General features: G+C 35.7%; 1 protein-coding gene across 10 annotated transcripts in view; it reads right to left on the bottom strand.

Annotated features, from left to right (window-relative positions):
- Window positions 1-248: 248 nt before the first annotated feature.
- The window catches only part of LOC123874319 (heterogeneous nuclear ribonucleoprotein 27C), a 33484-nt gene continuing 13498 nt past the window's right edge, over window positions 249-20234 (bottom strand). For 4 of the 10 annotated variants that reach the window (XM_045919577.1, XM_045919582.1, XM_045919578.1 and 1 more), the window contains 3 exons: window positions 19691-19866; window positions 12732-12807; window positions 249-3838 (listed from right to left, as the gene is read on the bottom strand). In XM_045919577.1, coding sequence (XP_045775533.1) covers window positions 3717-3838; window positions 12732-12807; window positions 19691-19866 — 374 coding nt within the window. In that variant the 3' untranslated portion in view covers window positions 249-3716. Of the gene's footprint in view, window positions 3839-8020; window positions 12808-14025; window positions 15289-19690; window positions 19867-20234 lie in introns of those variants that run through there. The other 6 variants (XM_045919579.1, XM_045919581.1, XM_045919585.1 and 3 more) reach the window with 4 other exon arrangements.

Below are 20234 nucleotides of genomic sequence, written 5' to 3' on the forward strand. Positions count from 1 at the left end.
CTCCTTCACGCCACAACAACTGAACCGATTAGGCTGAAATTAGAATGGAGATAGCTTATACCTGAATTAATACATAGGCTACAATATACCGAAAAATTATAGGTAAAATAAATGTTTTCTAACCGACTTCAAAAAAAGGAGGAGGTCCTCAATTCGTCGGAATCTTTTTTTTCATGTCAATTTGGTTATTAAACAACCTATAATGAAAGCAAAGGCAGTTGCAGCGCGTCTTATTAAAAAAATATATTACTAATGGATGGATGGATGGTAGACATTGAGGATGGTATATAAATTAGTGTGCTTCTGTAAGACAACTAGTTAGTCACCGTATATGATTAAAAAAATACCCGTGTGCTATAAATTAGTAGACCTCTTAATTTTAGACCTTATAGATGTAACTAAGTTACTATATTAGAATAATTTCTAACGTGTGACCTATTGCTTAAGTCCAGAAAATTTGAATTAAAACCGATTATAAAATTACAATGTACATCGCTATTCTATTTTATATTACAATTGTTAGAGCTACAAGTAATTATATAATTTAATACACTGATTTATGTCTTGATCTATTTTTTTTATTTGTACTTACCCGACTTCTTAATATTTTAGTAGGTACATTATTTTTATTTAACATAATATTAACAACCGTTAGGTACTTCGACATTACTATATTTAAAAATGCTTCAAAAATTAAATAAGGTATAAGTAATATCTTATAAAAACATCTTTATCGTGTTTTCTATGATAAAATTTATGTAATTAAGTATAGCAAAAATAAGTTAGAAATTATTCCTAAAATTTGGTCACTCAGATGAGGGTATTTCTAAAAAGCCAGTCTTTTGCGTGAATTTAAATTAAATAAAACTTAAAGTAATTGGTATTTTTATTTTAAATGAACAAAAATACGTCAAATATGGACAGAGTAGTTGCAATGAGGTATACCAGATAGTATGGAAATAATATGAATAACTAAACAATTACAAATGAAGAAAAGAAAAATTAGGACACATGGTGACTTTTTGACTGTTTGAGAACAACAACATTAATTGTTTCATAAGAATAACCCCCTATTATTATATATTATAATAAAAAAAGAAAATGATTGCAAGAGTCTCACGCGAAAGCAGTGAAAATGTTTAAGTTTAATTTTTTTTAACTTTTAATGTCTTCCATTAGTTTTATGTATTTTTCTTCTTTTTATACAGAGCTCGGCTGTATGCTGTTTTATTCGAAAACATCGCCAGCGTGAGCCTTGAACTTGTGCTGATTTGAGAAATTTCTAGATAAAAATATAGTGATTTTAGGGTAAAGAAGTTACCCTCCAAAAAAGTGGTGTTTGTAAAGCCGCCCAGAATTCGGTATCTGTGTGGCACACTATAAGGAGCGTAGTATACCATACATAATAATTTAGGTATTGTATTCATACTAAATCTAAAAATTAAAAAAAAAAAATTGCGATCGCATCGGTTCTTTCCTGAAAGTCACCATGTGTACCTACTTCTTACAATAGGTAAAAAAACATGACATATCGTTTATATTTATAATCACTAAAGACAGTTATCGTAAATCAATGTAACAATTTTTTTCCCAAAACTATTGACTCTAATGGAACATTATGGTCTATTCTTATATTATAAGGTGGGCACAGATTGGTATGGTAGAATTCAGAACGATTAAAATGTGATAATAATATGTATCACATAAGCGATAGGCTTTTTGCTGATATGTAACAGTTTGCCTAAGTGTCCATATTAATAGCAAAGATTTTCTCTAATCTACTAGATTTAATATACCTAACTAATATTTAGTTAATCGGTAGGTCTAATTTTATAGGAAATTCTGTTCAGCTAATGTTATAGTTATCTAAAATATTTTAGTTAATGTAAAAAGTAGGTAGAAAATGGATATTAAAACTAATCTGTTTTGGACATGATTTTCGAGGCGATCGATCTTAGTAACTATTAATTAATATTAAGGCTAGCACACCTTTCTGCGCATACACCACAGAGTAAGCTAACTTGGTTGACTTTTCTCGTATCAGTGTTTTAACAGACTTCAAAAAAGAGGTTTTCTCATCGTGTTTTACAAACTTATCAACGCTTGGTATAGCGTCGTGTCGTGATAGAAAAAAACGGTACCTAAGTATAAAAAAACTCATTGCGATATAATTTTCGTACTAGTTCAGCTTAGTTTGCGGTGGAAATAGCGCTTCCAGGTCCCACTGCAACACTTTTACAATATTAAAAATGAAGTTAGTTTAAAATCATATTATTTTTACACACAATCAGCATTTTATAAAGAAGAATTTCAAATTTTTATAAAAATATTGTAAAAAAATTTGCGTCGCGTTGCGTTGCGGCCCTGTACGGTAGCCAAAGTAGGTATAAAAACTTTGAAAATACAACGGGCTTTTCTATTTTAGTTTATAACCATCCGAATGGTTTGAAGAAATACCTAACTATTTATTTTCTTTTGAAGATCACTCTTCAATCTAAATTAACTTGGTAGGTAATAATATATATTCGAAACTTTAACCGTCATTACGTTCTACAAAACTATTATTATAATAAACAAAATGCTGCAGTTAAATTAATTATGCAGGGAACTTATATGATAGCTCATACAAAATGCATCATTACCAGTAGGTAAGTATATTGTGTTGCATTATGCATTCCACACTGAAAGTTAGTTACAACTAGGAATTTTAACGTTTCAAATCTACTGAAACAATAGTCGAAAAGAAATACGTCTAAAAGAAAAAAAACTAATCTATCAACTTAAGTATACGGAAAAAAGTTTATAAGAAACAGTTTAAAACTAAAAATACTAAGTAGGTAGGAATATTATTTTCGAATTGACGAGGCAGATTTGTTTTAAACTATTTTTACGACTGATTGGTATATAAGCTAGATTGAAAATCGATCTAAAGTACCTACAAGTTACCATGATATTATTACTCGGATTTAGCCAAAACGTTTCTTATAGACCAGTGTCCGCAAAAAGAAAATCATTTACAAACTCAATGATTGCGTTCATAGAAAAGATAATATTTTACAAGTATATTCAAATATCGATGCGATGATCCCTTTTTCGGCTTACATAAGTCAACTTAGGTACAGTAGTAAGCTATTGCTTAGACATCAGCTGGTCACCTCATAGCTAGACGAAAACTATGCTGCTTAAAAATTCTAAAAAATATTGTTTCACAGAAACTGTTTTGGACAAATTCATTGTTTAAGATATTGTTAACTTTAGGTACTACTCACGCTCCAAATCCTATTGAGCATATTTTTAACGAATCACTTGAAAGTATTGATGAAGTGATTAGAAAACACAATACTTTATTTGGATTCCTTAAACAATAAATCTGTCGGTTAGGTAAATATGACTAATTTTATATTAAAATCTATTTTTGTTTCGAATAGGACAAGTTTGTTTACTGTCGCTAGCTAAACAACGTCTATCGGTACGCCCTATAGGTATATTTCTACAAAATGCATATTATGACGTCATCAGCGTACGGCACGTGATCATAGAGGTGCGATAAGATTAAAAGGCATACCTAAAGTGATGTGTAAAGATGAATGAGGTACCATGATAGCATGAGCAGCGAGGAAGTTAATACTCGTTAACGTTGGTACGGACAAAGGTATTGCCGCTGAAGATGTCCTAGGTGCTAGGACAGTAAAACAGTAAGGAGATAAACTCACTCACTAACGTCGATAGGGATGGTAAGAGGAAGCTGAGGCGTTTCCGCTGGAGGAGCCATGGTGGCTCCGTTTGGATGATCGCTGATACCCATCGCCTGATCCTCCAGTATTTTCAAAATCCTCACCTAAACATATAGAAATAAATCAAAACTTACTATGATGGGCTTGAATACCGGGTCCAATAAATACTGTTTTCTATTTGACGTTTGTATATTAAATTTATTAAAACTGATAATAATACTAAGAACATTCTTCAATAATGGTAGCTCACAAAGTGTAATTTTTCGGCGAAAAAAACAGTAAAATAAAAAATTGCATACTTTTCTTGCAAGCAACTGCAAGTCTTCATCATTGGGATTTGTGGTACCTACCTACAAAAATTGTCCGCGCCATCCATCAGACTTTATACATATTAAAGTATATAGAGTAGGTACATTAAACGTACCGACCTACTACTTGTAGTGAACCAATCTGTCAAATAGCGAACAGTATGATGGACGAAGTATAACAGCAACAGCTACATTACAAGCATTATCTACCAACTAGATAGGTATTAAATACATACATTTATAGATTAGGTAAATAAAATAAAACACTTACCGCACCACGCACCATTCCGCCACTCACCCATATACGTATTATGATTTAAGACTGAGCCGAGATAAGAGCATACTTTGCCTTTGCTCAGTCTGAGAACTATAGAGCGTGCTTTGACTTTGCTCAGACTTAAGTTTCAGTTGAAACGAGATAGATTTATGACAGCGATATATAACGCTGTCTTCTTTCAACAGTAGGTGTCCAAATTTGAGAATAGTCAAAGTGTGTCGCTCTTCAGATCTCAGCCTCAGGGGACTTGCTGAGATTTATAGAGCATACTTAGACTTTACACGAGTTCAAACAGGTAAAATTATGATAGAGACATAAATCTGTCGCATTTTAACTGTTTTTTAAGTCCGAGCAGTTAAAGTACGCTCAATAGACCTGCCTTAAAGTTAAAGCTGACAGAATTATGTCAGACATAAATCTGTCTTAGTTTAACTGTGTATTAGTTAAGTAAGCCTGAGCAAAGTTAAAGTACGCTCTATAGACTCTTTTTTAACTTATTATGGCAAAATATACTTTGTGTGAAACTAAGTTTCCTACTACCTAACTACCACCTCTTAAACTTACCAAGTCGTCTAGTGATTTTCCATATTGTGCAGAAGCTAACAGGGGCTCTGAAGGTCATTTTAAGAGTATTTATTTAATATACAAATCTATAATTGAAAGGTAGGTACTTTATGTACTTATTGTAAAGCAGTTTACACAAAATTACAAGAGATTTTCAAGAAACCATAATATTGCCCCGTTATTTGTTACAGCAACTTACCCTCCAGAGAGAACTACCAATTTTAAAGTAGGTACAAAGTATAATTTGCCAAAATAAGGGTGTGTAAGTACCTACCCACATCTCTACCTACGACGCTATTAATGAAATAATGTATTATTTATAAGTAAACTATTAGGTATCCGATTGGGGTTTTGCGGGTCCTACTTACTTCACTCACAAGCGCAACTTCGTAGTTACCAATATTACTAAGGCCTCATTTACACGAGAGCTTTTTTAACGTCCGTTAAAAAGATTCAAATAGAACAAATGGTTCCCAAGTAGGTATCTGTTCACACGTAAAAAAGCGTTTATGTGTGAACATATACTTGAGAATACATTTGTTTTGGAAGTTTTTTTTAACGTACTATTAAAAAAGCTCTCGTGTAAATGAGGCCTTAGGCGAGTGAAGTGAGGCTGAACTAAATAAGGTAAGTTATAGAAAATGGTATCAGCTTAGACGGGGACCCTCCAGCGTCGCTAGATTTGAGCAACTCGTTCTAACTAAAACTTACAAAAATAAATCGATAGAACTATCTTTAAAACTAAAGTAACGTAAATGAAACTGTAAGGCTTTAGGCTATGCAAATTAAGTCTACTTTTACTATACTGTTATGTAGATGGTTACCTTCTGTCCATAAGCGGCGCAGCGACCATCTTAAGTTTCTTTAATATTTCTATTTACTACACTACTTAGTCTGATTTCTGTGCTAATATTTCTAAGAGTATGGAACCTCATCTAACGGTAATAATATGGATGACTTTATTTAAGTAGGTACCTACTTGTATTTGGCAATAGTTTAAAGATTTTATTTTTACATAATAAAAGGGATTTGTTAAACCTGACGCCGTGTTGGACATATCGGAAACGTTACAGAAGGAGGGCTGTGGCGACATCATGCCGGGGCAGTACATCATTGGAACCTGAGACATTATCATTTTTAATATTATGAAGTATGAACGCTGGTAGATTAGGGCTTTTCATTTTATCTACTTACTTTATTGAAACTAACTAACTTTAATTTCAGTTGGGATGGGAACCTACTTTGAATTTGGTTGAATTTTCAAGGCTGAGTGAGATCTATAGAGCACATTTTGACTTTGCTAAGACTTAAGGCACTGTTAAAACACTGTTTTAACTGAAACTTAAGTCTAAGCAAAGTCAAAGTGCGCTCTATACATTTCAACCTAAAGGTCACTGCATACGTAACGGGTTTCTCAAACTACTGTTGGATAACTAGAAAACGGAAGGGACAAGACGTTCTAATTGTCCAATAGTAGATCAAGAAATCCTCCCGTCCCGTTCGGGATGAGAAAAATCCCGTTACGTATGCAGTGACCTTTAGTCATAACAAGACAGACTCAGACTATGTCTCATGTCACAACCAAGTAGAGTCTGAGGAGTTAAAGTACTACTCTCTGTAGATTTTTTATTTATATTATTTTAGCCAAGAGCTCAGCCTAAAATTCCTTTTGGTCGCCGTACTGGTTATTTATTTGCGAATAGATTAATTTGTGAACCTGTAGCGGAGTGCCGATGGCCTCGTTCAACTGGGGCATACTCGCAAACTTAGGGCTCCCCATCGCGCCGCCTACACCATCGCCTTCTGTTGGTCACCGTACTGGTTATTTGATTTATTAACATGCGGGCAGTTGACTTGTTATCCCATCACTACCCATATTATAATTGCGAATGTGCGTTTGTTTGTCCTTCAATCACGTCGCAACGGATCGAGTAGATTTTTTGCATGGGTAATAACTAGTTAACAAACTGGAGTGACATATGAAAACAAAGACGTCGGAAATGTGAGTCTATCTGTCTGTTACCCCATTTCACAGCTCACCCGCTTAACCGATTTCTACGCTTATTAATTAAGGGATACCTTCCATCTCGTATATATGACACAGGGGCTACTTAGGGATAAATCCTTAAGAACAAGGTTCCAAGAAATTTTTATTAATCTAAATCCAGGCGAAATCGCGGGCATCCTGCAGAAGTGAATAAGAATGATAACACTATTATAATGATTGTAATTTAATGATAAATTTTCATTTTTGGTAAAAAATTAATAGTTACAAAAACAATTAATTTTTACTTTATATTACTTGAACAAGTCAACGTCCCGCATAAAACTAGATTTCTAACTTTTTTTTTAATTTGAACTATTAAATACTTTTATTATTGCCAAATAGGAAATTCCTATACCTACAAGATATTTTTAGGATTCCGTACCTCAAAAGGAAAAAATAACCCTAGGATTACGTTGTTGCGTCCGTCGTGAAACCTATAGGGTAGGTAGTTCTCGGTGATCTAGAATCATGAAATTTGACAGGTAGGTGGTAGGTCTTATAACAAAAGTAAAAACCGTGACTTTGTGCCAACATCACAAAAAAAAAAGTATTTTTTGTACAACGGGTTTTTTTTATAAAATCGTGATTCGAGACAAACCGATCTTGACGTTTTAAAACGATTTCTTTCATTGAATCATTACTTTAGTTGCAATAAATGTTAATTGATTGGCTTTTCTTATATCGATATAAAATATGCATAGGAATAAATACGAATTATATAGAAAAAGAAGTTAGTATAATAAATAGATATACTGATAATACTTTACCAAGTTTTATACTGTGTTAGTGCATGAGTTATACGAGGAAAGCTTGTGTAAATTGGTCAATTCTAGAATAATCAAGAACATGACTATTGAAATGCAAAGTGCTAGCCTTTGATTTATTCGATTTTTCTAGAACCGCCAATATAGGATTAGTGTAAATTAATATAATTAATGGAAACGTTCCATTTATGACCTTTGGATTAGTAGTGTAAGACTATTATGGGACCCGCAGGTAAAACCGATATAAAAACAAAAATTATGATAACGTCTCCTAACCGGGGGGCACTACTCTATGGGGTGGGAAGGCGAACATTAAAAATGCCAAATTTATTTTGAAATTTTTGATTTCTTTTAATTATCTACGTTTTATAATGTTCTTAAAAGTAGATATATATTTCATCATAAGATATTATCTCAAATATTTGCAGTGGTAATATTAATATTTTTTTAATTAATCAACCAGTAGTATTACTTAAACCATTAAGATAGAAGAAGCTTAATAATAGTAAAACTACGACAAACTGTTTATTTTCCATTACATTACAAACTACATACTTATATTACCAGTTAGAGCTAATTCTAATATTTACCCAAAATACCTAATAATGAATAATGCATAATTTCTACTTCGAAAAATCTTAAGTGTTATTTCATTTCTGTGATAGCACTTCGAATAATTACATCGAATTCTTTACCGCATACAAGCTTCTCGTCTTAATATTTTAGTGTATCGGTTAAAATTATTATTAATTAAAACCGTAATTAACTAATTATCATTAGGTAATCGTAAAAAAAAAATAAGAAACAACAAGGACGCACGTGTACGCAAGTCTATCATAATTTTCCTTTTTATATAATAGTTGCGGGCGTGCGAGCGCGAGCGCGGCGCGCGGGCGTCGCGCGTCGCGCCCGGGCGCGCCGCCGCTTAGGGCTAACATTTACATTACAACAAATCTAGATAATAGTCTTACAGTAACATGCTTATGTGGCTCGGTCGCGGTCGCCGCTTCCAATTAATTACATTTTATACGAAATTAATACAGTATATAAATACAGCGCCCGCAGGGGGCCGCGTAAAGTAAAACTTATATATTGCCGTAAGTAATTAATTACTTTAAATATTGTACATCAGTCGATAAGTTCACCTAATATTTTTTGTAATCTAATCGATCAATAATTATGTACTTTATCCACTATAATGAAAAAAATATAGTTAAAAAATAATCAACATTAATTTTTTTAATTAAAACAGAAATAAATAACAACTTGCCCTAAGTTTTATAATAATTAATGTTATAATTAACTGTAAAGCCCGTGCAATTTATTTTACGATAAAATGTGTTCAATAATTACATTTATATTATATAATAATCTAGTATAAATACGAGGATTTTTATATTAATAATACCTGCATTGTTTTAAATTAACTTTAGAACCGACTATAGTAAAGATCGACTGCTTGCCGCCGATGCCTTGACTAAATGCAATTTTAAAAGAGTAGAAAATGAACTTAAAAAGATTTTTGCTAATCTAACGTTAACACTAGGGGTCTCATATAATATAATTAGTCAATTACGATCATAAGTTTATTTATGCGAGCGCGGCGGCACTACACAGACCGCGCGCGCGATATCATAATGTTATACCAAAATACACTTTTACACAAACATGGTACTACTTGAATAAACATACACATATAAAAACGCGTACACTATTATAAAGTAATACAAACAAGAGTCGAAAGGTTAACTAACAACAGTTCTACAGTTAAGCCATGATTAAAATATTATTATTCCATAAACATTATAATATAATTAAGATACAGTATATAATATCTTATGTCGATATTACTCAGTGTAATATAGAAATGCAAAGTTGCACGAGTTCGGCTCGCGGGTGTTCGCGAGCCGAGCGCCGCCCGAGCGAGCGCCGACGAGTCGCCGCGCCGCGCGCGTTTAGCATTTGACAGACGAGCCTCTAACGAGTCTTACCGTATTGTATTTTGCTAACTATTTTTAATTAATAAATTCATCCAATATTTTATGCTTCTCCTATATAATAATAATTAAAAACCCATATAAATAGTCTCAATTGATTTCTCACAATAATTTGCACTAAGTTTAATGTTGAGTAAATCTAAAATTTCTAATACATATTATACTTTTATTTAAATAAATTATACTCTTTATGTTACTTAGAAAATTGCCGCGATGGTTAATTACAAACTAACTTCTTACAAATTGTTCCGAAGGTTTGTGAGTCGGGACCCGGGCCCGCTAAACACCTTAGTGCTAATTTAATATCACTGAAAATAACATAATATAAATCATCTCTATATTCACTTAACTTTTGTAAGGCATCGTTTCCTAATATTAACTGACGTGAACATCGTAGTCACTTCATCGGTGGTTGTACATTAACCTACGGTAAGAAATGAGTGTAAGTGAACCGAAGTGTGGAAACGACGGAGGGTTAGTGATGACGAGACAAATGCCACATCGAACTTACAGCGACAGTACTTAGGAATGAATCGAGACAAATTAAACCTAACTTACATAGGAACGTTTGGGTTAAGAGTAAGGAGCGGTAAGAAACGGGCACTACTGCACGTAACCTAGTAGTGGGCGTATAGGCACCGACGTTATTTAGTCATTATTATTAATAATAATATTTTTAATAATATATTGTTTTAAGGTACGAGTTTCAACTTCCTACATAATGATGTGTTTCAGTCGTGTGTAATAATAATTATAGAGCTATAAGAAATGTACCAATATGCGCGTTAACTATGAACATCACAATGTAAGGCGTTTTTTCCTCTATGTTTTAGCATTAAATTTGGTACCCCGCACCTTTCGCCGGACCGCGTCGCTTATAATCGTTACGTCTCACATTACTCATAGATAAATTATACTTCACTTACGGTGCGATCTTAAATAACCCTATACTATACGATCAAATTATGCATTCAATGTAATCGTCAACAATTTCTCTATTAAAACATTAATAACAAACGCGTGCGCTCGGGCGCGGTCACGTCTCGCGCGCGACCGTCGCGACGTCGCCAGACAGTCGCGTCGCGGCGGCGCCGGTCGTCGCGACGGTCGCGGCGGCGCGAGACGGCCACGCGCCGCCACCTCCGCGATTACATTACTTAGCTTATCACTAAAATTTTAATCAGTCGATCGGTCAAATGATTGAGCGATATAGTACAGTAAAGGACTAACATTAAATTTAATCTAAAAATTGTTACTTTAAATTATAACTCACTTTGTGAGGGAGCGGGCGAGCGCGGGCTCCTCCGCCGTTACCTCTGTACAGCTTTTAAAAATATTTGGCGATCACATAAATTAAAATCTTTAAAACTATGTGACGAGAGAATCGTTAAAATTATGCTTTACACACAAGTAAGTATATATATGTACAAGGGTCCGCGCGAAGGGTGCGGGGCTCATTATCCTAAATGCTTGAGCTTCTTTACTTAACAAATACTCTATTTGCTCGTTATAACAATTTGGCAGGTAAAATTATTTAAAGTATTAATTCCATATTATTATAAACTTAAAATTGCGATAAAAAACTAAAATCGATTATAAGAAAATAATTATAATTACGAATAATATTTATACAGAATTGCTCCCCTTTTTTAACGACGGGAAATTAAAATTATTAAAATCACGTTCAGTCATACTTTGTTTTGTTAAATATTAACACAATTACTTCATTACATCCCTACCATTTTTCCTAAGTCTAGTGGATGGTAAATAACCAAAATTCTAATATTAAACATACATATCGATATATACCAAATATTTATACAAGTCATTAGCTTAAGTTATGTTGTTTAGGTCACTTCCCTAAATTGGCCTTGTTTAACATGTGTCTGTCAAATGCGACGCGACGGACGCGGCGAGTCGCGTACACTTCGTAACATCACCACACAGTGAGATCCCATCGATATACTACGTGGTGCCATTAAAAGAAATCATTTTATCAACGCGAAACAAAAATAACCGGACACAATCAAATTACGAAGTTAATTAATCCTTTAAAAGGAGCCCACATCCAAAATAAGAAGAATAAAAAGATAAAGATACTTTTGTGTACAGAGACGTACACGCAAACCTCCGCACGCTTCGGGGCGGTGCGCGAACTGGGGACCACTGCCCCGGACTCGGGGTACCTTCCACTTTGTATATCCTGAACCATCATTGCCTTACTTTATGTATGTATAAATTACGATTATTTGTTTAAGACTAAAATTAACGTACGCGTGTGGGTTTGTGTTAATGTAGTTGTCGGCGATATAGTAATTATAACGTCTTAAGTTGCATACGTTTTATACGTTTCTTAAAGTTAATAATAAATCGTTACTTTTATATATCAATAATATAATGCATTGTTATAAAATTTAACTTTTCTATTTCATTCGAGTTTTGTTACTAACAGGCAATACGATTTCCCAACTACTTCAATATAGTATAATAATGTCAAAAGGTGCTAAGCAGTCATTATGGGAGGTATCCAAAGATGAATATCTCGTGTCACTATAAAATCTATGATCGGTCGAGTCTGTCCGTAATCAGATATAGGGTCGGTAGTGTTGGATCGATGTGTAACCGCAGTTAAATGACGCCTAAGTTTATAAACTTGATTTGAGTCTATTTCAAGTTAAATTTCAGTTACCGTGTCCCCAGAGCATTTGCACACGATGACTTGAGCGCGTCAGACGCAACTAAGTTGCGATTTTGGACACACAATGGGTTGTGTGAAGAGTGCAAACATGAAGCATTTGCTGCGCGCAGTAAAGTAGTCATATTGTACAAAGACGATAGTATAGGTAAGTAAATAAGTTCGGGGAGGGGTGTAAGAGTTGTCACTGTGTCGCGTCGCTTATGTGGGCGGTGTGAGCGCTGTGGGCGGTGTGAGCGGTGTGGGCGGTGGGCGGTGGCGGCGCGCTCTAGGCGGCGGGCCACTCCTTGTTAAACTCGTTGGCGGTGAAGTGTTTGGGCGGGTGGTGCGGGTGCGGATGCACACCTGGAGGCTGCGTGGCGCCCGAGTGGTACTCCCCGCCGGCGCCGTACCGCGACCCGCCGCCGCCGTACGACGAGCCCTACACGCCATCCGCTCGTTAGCCCGTGCCCGTCCCCGCCGGACTAGCGCTGCCCTGTACCCCGTCTAGTATCCCCTGTACCCCGTACCCCGTACCCCGTACCCCGTACCATCGCTACCGAACGCAGTGCCCCTACTGCGAGTTTGCATTCAGAAAACTTTGTTTCATTTATTCAATATAATTTTGTTTCATGGCGTAAGGCTGCACCAGACGGGTGCAATTTACTTCGCCAATGTGTGGAATTGAAGAGACACGAGAATGGTTGGCGATAGTTTGGAATTTCGACTATCATTCATTTATTTCAAAGCGCGACTTTAGACGGAAGTAACGTTCATACGTCACTATGACGGCCAAACCAAATAGCTGTTATGAGGCGGCCATCCTTTAACGAGTTGTTATAAAGTTGTACAGTGTAAATCCATTTAATGATTCGAAAGCACGTTTCTATTTTTAACCCCCGACCTAAAAAGAGGGGTGTTATAGGGGTGACGTGTGTATCTGTGTATCTGTCTGTGGCATCGTAGCTTCTAAACTAATGAACCGATTTAAATTTAGTTTTTTTTTTTGTTTGAAAGGTGGCTTGATCGAGAGCGTTCTTAGCTAGTTATCGGCTCTTTTCTAGTTACTGTAACCTTCACTTGTCGGGAGTGTTATAAATTTTTAATTTACACTTGTAACTAAATAGTTATGCAATAGATTGAGCTCTAATTTTTACTTACTACATGATAACACATAATAATAACCTTTTGTAAACTCATTTTTTAAAAATGCGATCCCGCGCGCTTTCTGTTTTACTTCAAACACGTGAACGTTTTTTTTTTAAATTGTTTCGTTTATAATATTTTTTGCTGCACTGACTGAAGATGTAGGTATAAAATAACTGTAATAGATTTCGTTTTCAGAACTAAAACTCGCACTAAGGGTACAGCTAGCGAATACCGATCACGTATGAGACTCAGGTGTAAGTATTCAAATCAACAAATGTGGCATTGGAGTTGTGATACATTAATCGCACATTGCAGAACTAGCTTATGGGACAGTCCTGTAACGTACAAGTCACCTTGAATGGAGTTGTCAAATTGGCCACATTTAGCCGTCCATTTAAAATGGCACTAATGTACCAATGGCACATTTGCGTACTTGACAAGTTACACTAAACCTAAGTTTAACTTATCGGTGAAAGAATATCGTGATATACGCGTAAAATTTAAAAGCCAATTAATTCATACAAAATTTAATTACTAATTTCATTTTAAGTATTAACGGTTAGCATCCCACTCGAATGTTTTTTTTCTTAAAGTAAATAAATACCCCCAATTTTTAGAAAACTTAATGTAACTTATTGAAATGTTCGCTGCCGAGATACTAGACGAAGTATTCAAGGCAGATAAGTCAGTCGAACTTATCGTCCGATTGGAGGTCGTCAGATATTATTATACTTATGGGACCGTTAGCGCAGAGGGGCCTATTCAAGTTTAACAGAACGCTAAGTGGCCACAAAGTTATGAAATGTTCGAATAAGTAAGCAATGTCACTACGGATAATTTCAAAATAAAACATTACGATAATTTTAAAAACAAAACAATATGCCAGCTTAATGTCGATTACACTGAGTTGAATTAGGCCACTTGCGTTGACAATCTAAGTTTGCATGAGTTATCGCCTAATCAACTGCGCTTTTCAACATGTCAAATGTACTATAAATTCATTTGTATAAAAAAAACTGGTTTTTTTTCTTGAAAAAAGACTGTCTCGGCAATGCGGTTGATCAAACGATAAGTCACCGCGATGGTGCGACAGACGCGTCGCGTGGAAGCCTGCACTGTCGCGTCACCAATTGGTTCTGGTCTCGCCGATTACGATTAATGAATAAGTATAAAAATAGAAATTTGTCCAAACTAAACCGAGGCTTCGGCGACGACGCGCCCTCGGCCGTCTCATGGAGACACTTAATGTGGTTGCTTTGTTTCGTTCGTGATCTAAAGATTAAGACTGCGTGTAAATAGTTGACAAGACCACATTGAGTGACGCGCATGGGCGTTGGGGGCACAGATTTGCGTATATGCTCTCTGGTTACATTAAACAGAATAGTTCGAATTTCATCTCTGAACACTTAAAGTACAGCTCTTAATCTTATTTTATCATTAAAATTATCTATTAATGAACCTGTAACAATATGAGAAAATCCAAATTTTACTAATTTGTACTTTAAATGCCAATTTACAAGTGTTGAGATGAAACAAAGCGATATTTAATCATCTCGCACGTCTACAAAAATGCAATATGAACATCGAATGGAACTAAAGGTAAGCTTAAATCTAGTGCGGTGCGATGCCTTTAAGGTGAGCCCGCGCAATCGTCGCAAGACCGAACCGTCCATAGTGAGAAATCCCCAGTTTCGCGACATACCCTCATCCGAACCCACCCTTAGCTCTAATTGTCTTTCTGGATGAGCCACTCCGGAGGGCCCTGATCGACCAACTGGAAAAGAAGAATTAGACATACAGTCCCACTCGCCAACGCTCCCCTGAGCGGCACAATGTTATAGCGCAGAGCGTGAGATGGACCGGCAAAGCGTGAACCCCGAGGGCGATGAGGGAGGGAGGGACGGGGCGGGTGATGAGAGACCTTCAGCGAAACTTCTGTACGACGACACTCCTCGATTTGTCACTATGGATACGTCGGCCGCCGCTCGGAGACGAAAAGACATCGCACGTCGCGCCGAGCATGCACTGACGCAGCTCGCGAGCAAGCAACGCAGCAAACGGATGCGGGGAGGCAACTAAGGCGGGCTCTAGAGATTCATGCTGCATCATATCTGTCTTAGGTTTGTTTGCATTCAAGTACGGGCAAGGTTTTCGCTGAATTTCGCTCGTTCACCGCAGTGACATGTCTCGGTCGCGCATTCACTCACGAATCGCAAACAAACTCGCGGCAAGTACAACCAAATTGAACCTTGCTACGGTCGGCGCGGCATTCATTCGTCAAACCATTCGTTCGTTCTGGCGAATGTGTCGATGGAGCTTTAGGAGCGGAACCCAGTCATGCATTCACCGGCACATACCGAAAACCATGTCAAACAAATACGGAGAGGTGGATGCAGGAGAAAATCAAGAAAAAGCGGGATGTGGTGGGACACGGTGGTAGGAGCAAGCCCCGAGGGTTAGCAAATAATAGACTACTAAATAAATATTATATACATCAACTTGGCTGTACTTTTCAATTTTGACAAAAAAATTACAAAGTTTTCCTAAAAACATTGATTGTGCCAATTTTATCACAAAATTAAGGCAATAAAATGAATCTTTAATTAAACAAATAAAGATTTAAAATAAATCTTCAAAAATAATAATCAACTATTGAATTTGTTGGATTATTTCAAGATGATATCTAAGTATTGTTTGCGATTTCTAAGCACCATTACGAAATGTTTTTGTTGAGCATTGAATTAATTATGAAAGTTGATTTGAATTATAATAATTTTAGAAGTAAACTATCACAGCCACTTCATGCAAATTGAATTGTGATCGAAATGAAGTAAATATTTAAGTTATAGATTCTGATGTTTTTCTTTTTTTAATATTTCTAAAAAAGGACTGAAAATGAATTTTAAGCGCAATCTACAAATTTAAACAATAGGCTCACGACTGGTACCTAAAGTCACAAGCTTTGACATTTCTAAATTAAATTAGTTCTGTCTGTCCTTTTCTTATTACATGGATAAGAATAAAGTGTGGACTCTTAATCTCTCTCTCTCTCTACTCAATCAGTATTTAGTATCACTGACACAATACAGACTACAAAATGTTCGGAGTATATTCCATGGTATAACAGCTGGTCTGAGCTAACTACAAGCCTTAGAATTCAAGAACTAACTCGATATCGAATGAAAAAATGTTAAACTTAGAACATCATTAACACAACGTTAAATGATATACTTTGAGATTCAATCAAACAGATTTCGAACTTTGGAATAATAATAAAAGAATCTAGTATTCTTTTTCCATTGCACCATTGACTGGCATTCCGAACCAGTGGTAAATTATTCTGACAATGCATTTGTAAAAGTTTATTTAAATAAAAAAATATTCTACTCTATTGGCCGACAACAAGAAGCCAAAGGGTTGTCTTTTCTTGCATATTTGTGAAAAAAAAAAACAATTAATTGTTTTTGTGTGGTGCAACAACTGTGATTGTTCACTTAGATGTTTTAATCAAAATTTTAAAGATCGCAGATAGTGAGAGAAATGAATATATTCAAGGGGAAAACTTATGAAAGCATATATCGGTTTCCACCGCAAGTAGCATAGAGCACCTCGGACCCAATCTGTGTAAAGCTATATTTTCAATTTCAAGCATGATACGCCTTTTTTGAATGACATGTTTTCCAAGTGTACAAAAATCTAGTGTCATTATTTACTTTCGTATTTTAGTTTTGCATCAATAAATAATTTATTATTGTTTTTTTTTTAATGACACGTAATATTTGTAAAGTTGAAAATGCACCAGATTCAATGAAAAAGCATGATGGTGTGCAAAGCATTATACATAATAAATAAACACATTTTGTTTTCATTAACTGAATATAAGTTTTTGAATATGAACATCTTTAAATATAGTTATCGTTATTTGGCAAGTCAGACTTCAGAATTCTCCGCCAGGACTGCTTTCCATTAATTCTAACATGGAAATTTTCTTTAGGCACTAACTAAATCTAAGAGTTGAGATCCACAGAGCATACTTTAACTTGTCTCAGACTACTCATGAGTTAAAACGAGACAGATTAATAGGGGACATAAATCTGCCTCTTTTTAAGTCTAAGCACAGTCTGAGCAAAGTCAAAGTACACTATAGATCTGTCTAAGGGAACCGTGTCCACGGGCGAGTTTCTTGCAGTGACGCGCCACTAAAATCATTAGGGTCAAAACACAAACGCGGTCAAATGGCCGGCGGTCACCGATTTTACGGAACTTATTTTATTTTTAGTCCTTGTGAGACTTACTAGATGTCTATATAATGAATGGAGTGAAGCGGAGGCACAGCGCGTCTTTTGATAACTATAGAAACTCAGCTTTATAAACTTTGACATACGGTTTAAGTTGTTATGATGAAAACAAAATACGGTAAAGGCAATTGTGCCTTTTATCCCTATTATACTACTTTTTATCGATATTTTAATACAAAATGTATTTATTTACTAAAACAACACCATACCCAAGGTAATGCAACGAGGCAAACGATTCAAAAACCTAGCAAAAACCATTACAAGGTTTAATAATACATATAATGTTCTAAAAAGGGGTATTATATAATGGTTCATGCCAGGCAAAATCTATTTTATATATACCCAGTTCCTGAAAATTCCTACTCATGAACTAAAATATAAATTATCTAGTATTAGTGAAGAGTTGGTACTTGGTAATGATAAAAATGTTTTTGGTTTTCACATTTTACGGACATATTAAACCAATAAAAAAAGTACCAAAAGCATTCTAAAATGATTAATTGATTGATGATATAGGAACCAGGCATAATAAAGTACTGTTTTTAAAATCATTTTGTTAAAAACTATACACCTAAGCATAAATAGTATAACAAAATGATTTTATAAACAATGTCGGCTCATTGTGGAGGATAAATATTTATTATTAAGGGCATGTTCATCTGCTACGAGAAATAAATCATCAGTTTGCAAAAAGTTGCAAAAAGAAGTTTAATTATTTTGTGAACTAGCCCTTAAGTTTCACCCTGTAAACGTTTTGATTTGCATCTACAACACATTTAAATAATATGGCATTACTGTTTAAAAAAAAAAACTAATAAGGATTGGTAAAATTGGTAAAATTAAACCGTGCGTGGTAGAGGATACTTGATTATTTTTGGTATGTTTTTGGTTAGACTTATAAATTGTATCTAATACCAGGCACTTCAAAAAATATGTTATTATCTGAGTAATTGGTATGGATAGTGACGTAACTAGAAGATATTATTAGAGTAATAGAATTTAAGAGACTAACAAATTACTTTCTTGTTCCTGTATGTAGTGCACAATTAGTGTGAGCGCAAATGATATTGGCACACTATTCCCATGCTCTATATAATCATGATGATTATAAATCTCAGCATGAGAGTGAGGGAATCAAGAGCGAATTTGACGAAAGGGTCTGTCTGCTAACGTTCACGGCCCAACTGCTTAACCGATATTGATGGAACTTGGTACAGAGCAAGCTTACATCCCGGGGAAGGACTTTTTATCCCGGAAAATCGAAGAGTTCCCACTGGATTATTAAAGGCCCATCCGTTTAACCGATTTATGTGAAATTCGGCACAGGATAGCTTGCATCCCGGAAACTGACAGACGCCTTTTTATCCCGGATAATCAAAGAGATTTCACAGGATTTTTAAAAAAACAAAATTCACGCGGACGAAACCGCGGGCGTCATCATTGGATCCAATAACTTTAACTTTTATTTAAATGTGGATTTTTGTTATAATAATATAAGACGTACATGTAGAAAAAAATTTCAGAAATTCGCCTATTCTTCTTTGATTTCACATCAGCCATAGCCTTGATTTTGACATATCAAACCGATAGTTCCCTCACTCTAGTTCACTCTGGCAGTGTTAGTATAAACACATTAGGTTGAAATCTACGGAGCGCACTTTGACTTTGCTTGGACTTAAGTTTCAGTTAAAACGAGACAGATCTATGCCAGCGGTAGGTATAGCACTGTCTCGTTTTATCAGTGTCTTAAGTGTGAGCAAAGTCAAAGTGCGCTCTATAAATCTCAGCCTTAGTCTCTAGTTACGTCATTATCCACGCTTGTGTGTGTGTTGTGTCACGTGTGTGGTGTGTGTTGTGTGTATGTGGGGGTGGGGGTACCTGGTCCTGCTGGTAGGCGGGCGGGTACTGCTGGTAGGTGGAGTAGTCGGCTGACGAGCTCTTGGACAGCGCGGCGGAGGACAGCGCCCCGGCCAGCGCGGGCTGCGCGCCTCCCGCCGCGCCGCCGCCGCCGCGTCCGTACATCTCGCCACCCTCTGACAGCGGCACGTACGAGCCTGCCGACCAAAAGGTTTCACTGTTAGGACCAGAGATGGACCATTTCACACGAAGCATGTGAAAAATCACATGAAAAGCTTTTTCATCAACACTTTCTCTACCTTACTTAGGGTGAGATTTGTAAAGTGCACTTTGACTTTGCCTATACTTAAAATTGAGTTAAGATGAGACAGATTTATGTGATATTATTACATTAAATCAAGCTTTATTTTTTAAAAAATTTGCGCATTGTCATCGACCCGAGCTAAGACGCTAAAGAGTGTGCGAGCGAGAACACTCGCATCGCTAAGTGTTAGAAAGGCAAAAACACTAGTTAATTTAGCAAACGATTGTAAGTGACAATTCACCTGTGAAATATCAGTGCTAT

The sequence above is a fragment of the Maniola jurtina genome, chromosome 18, assembly GCF_905333055.1.
Source record: "Maniola jurtina chromosome 18, ilManJurt1.1, whole genome shotgun sequence".
NCBI classification, from domain to species: Eukaryota; Metazoa; Arthropoda; class Insecta; order Lepidoptera; family Nymphalidae; genus Maniola; species Maniola jurtina.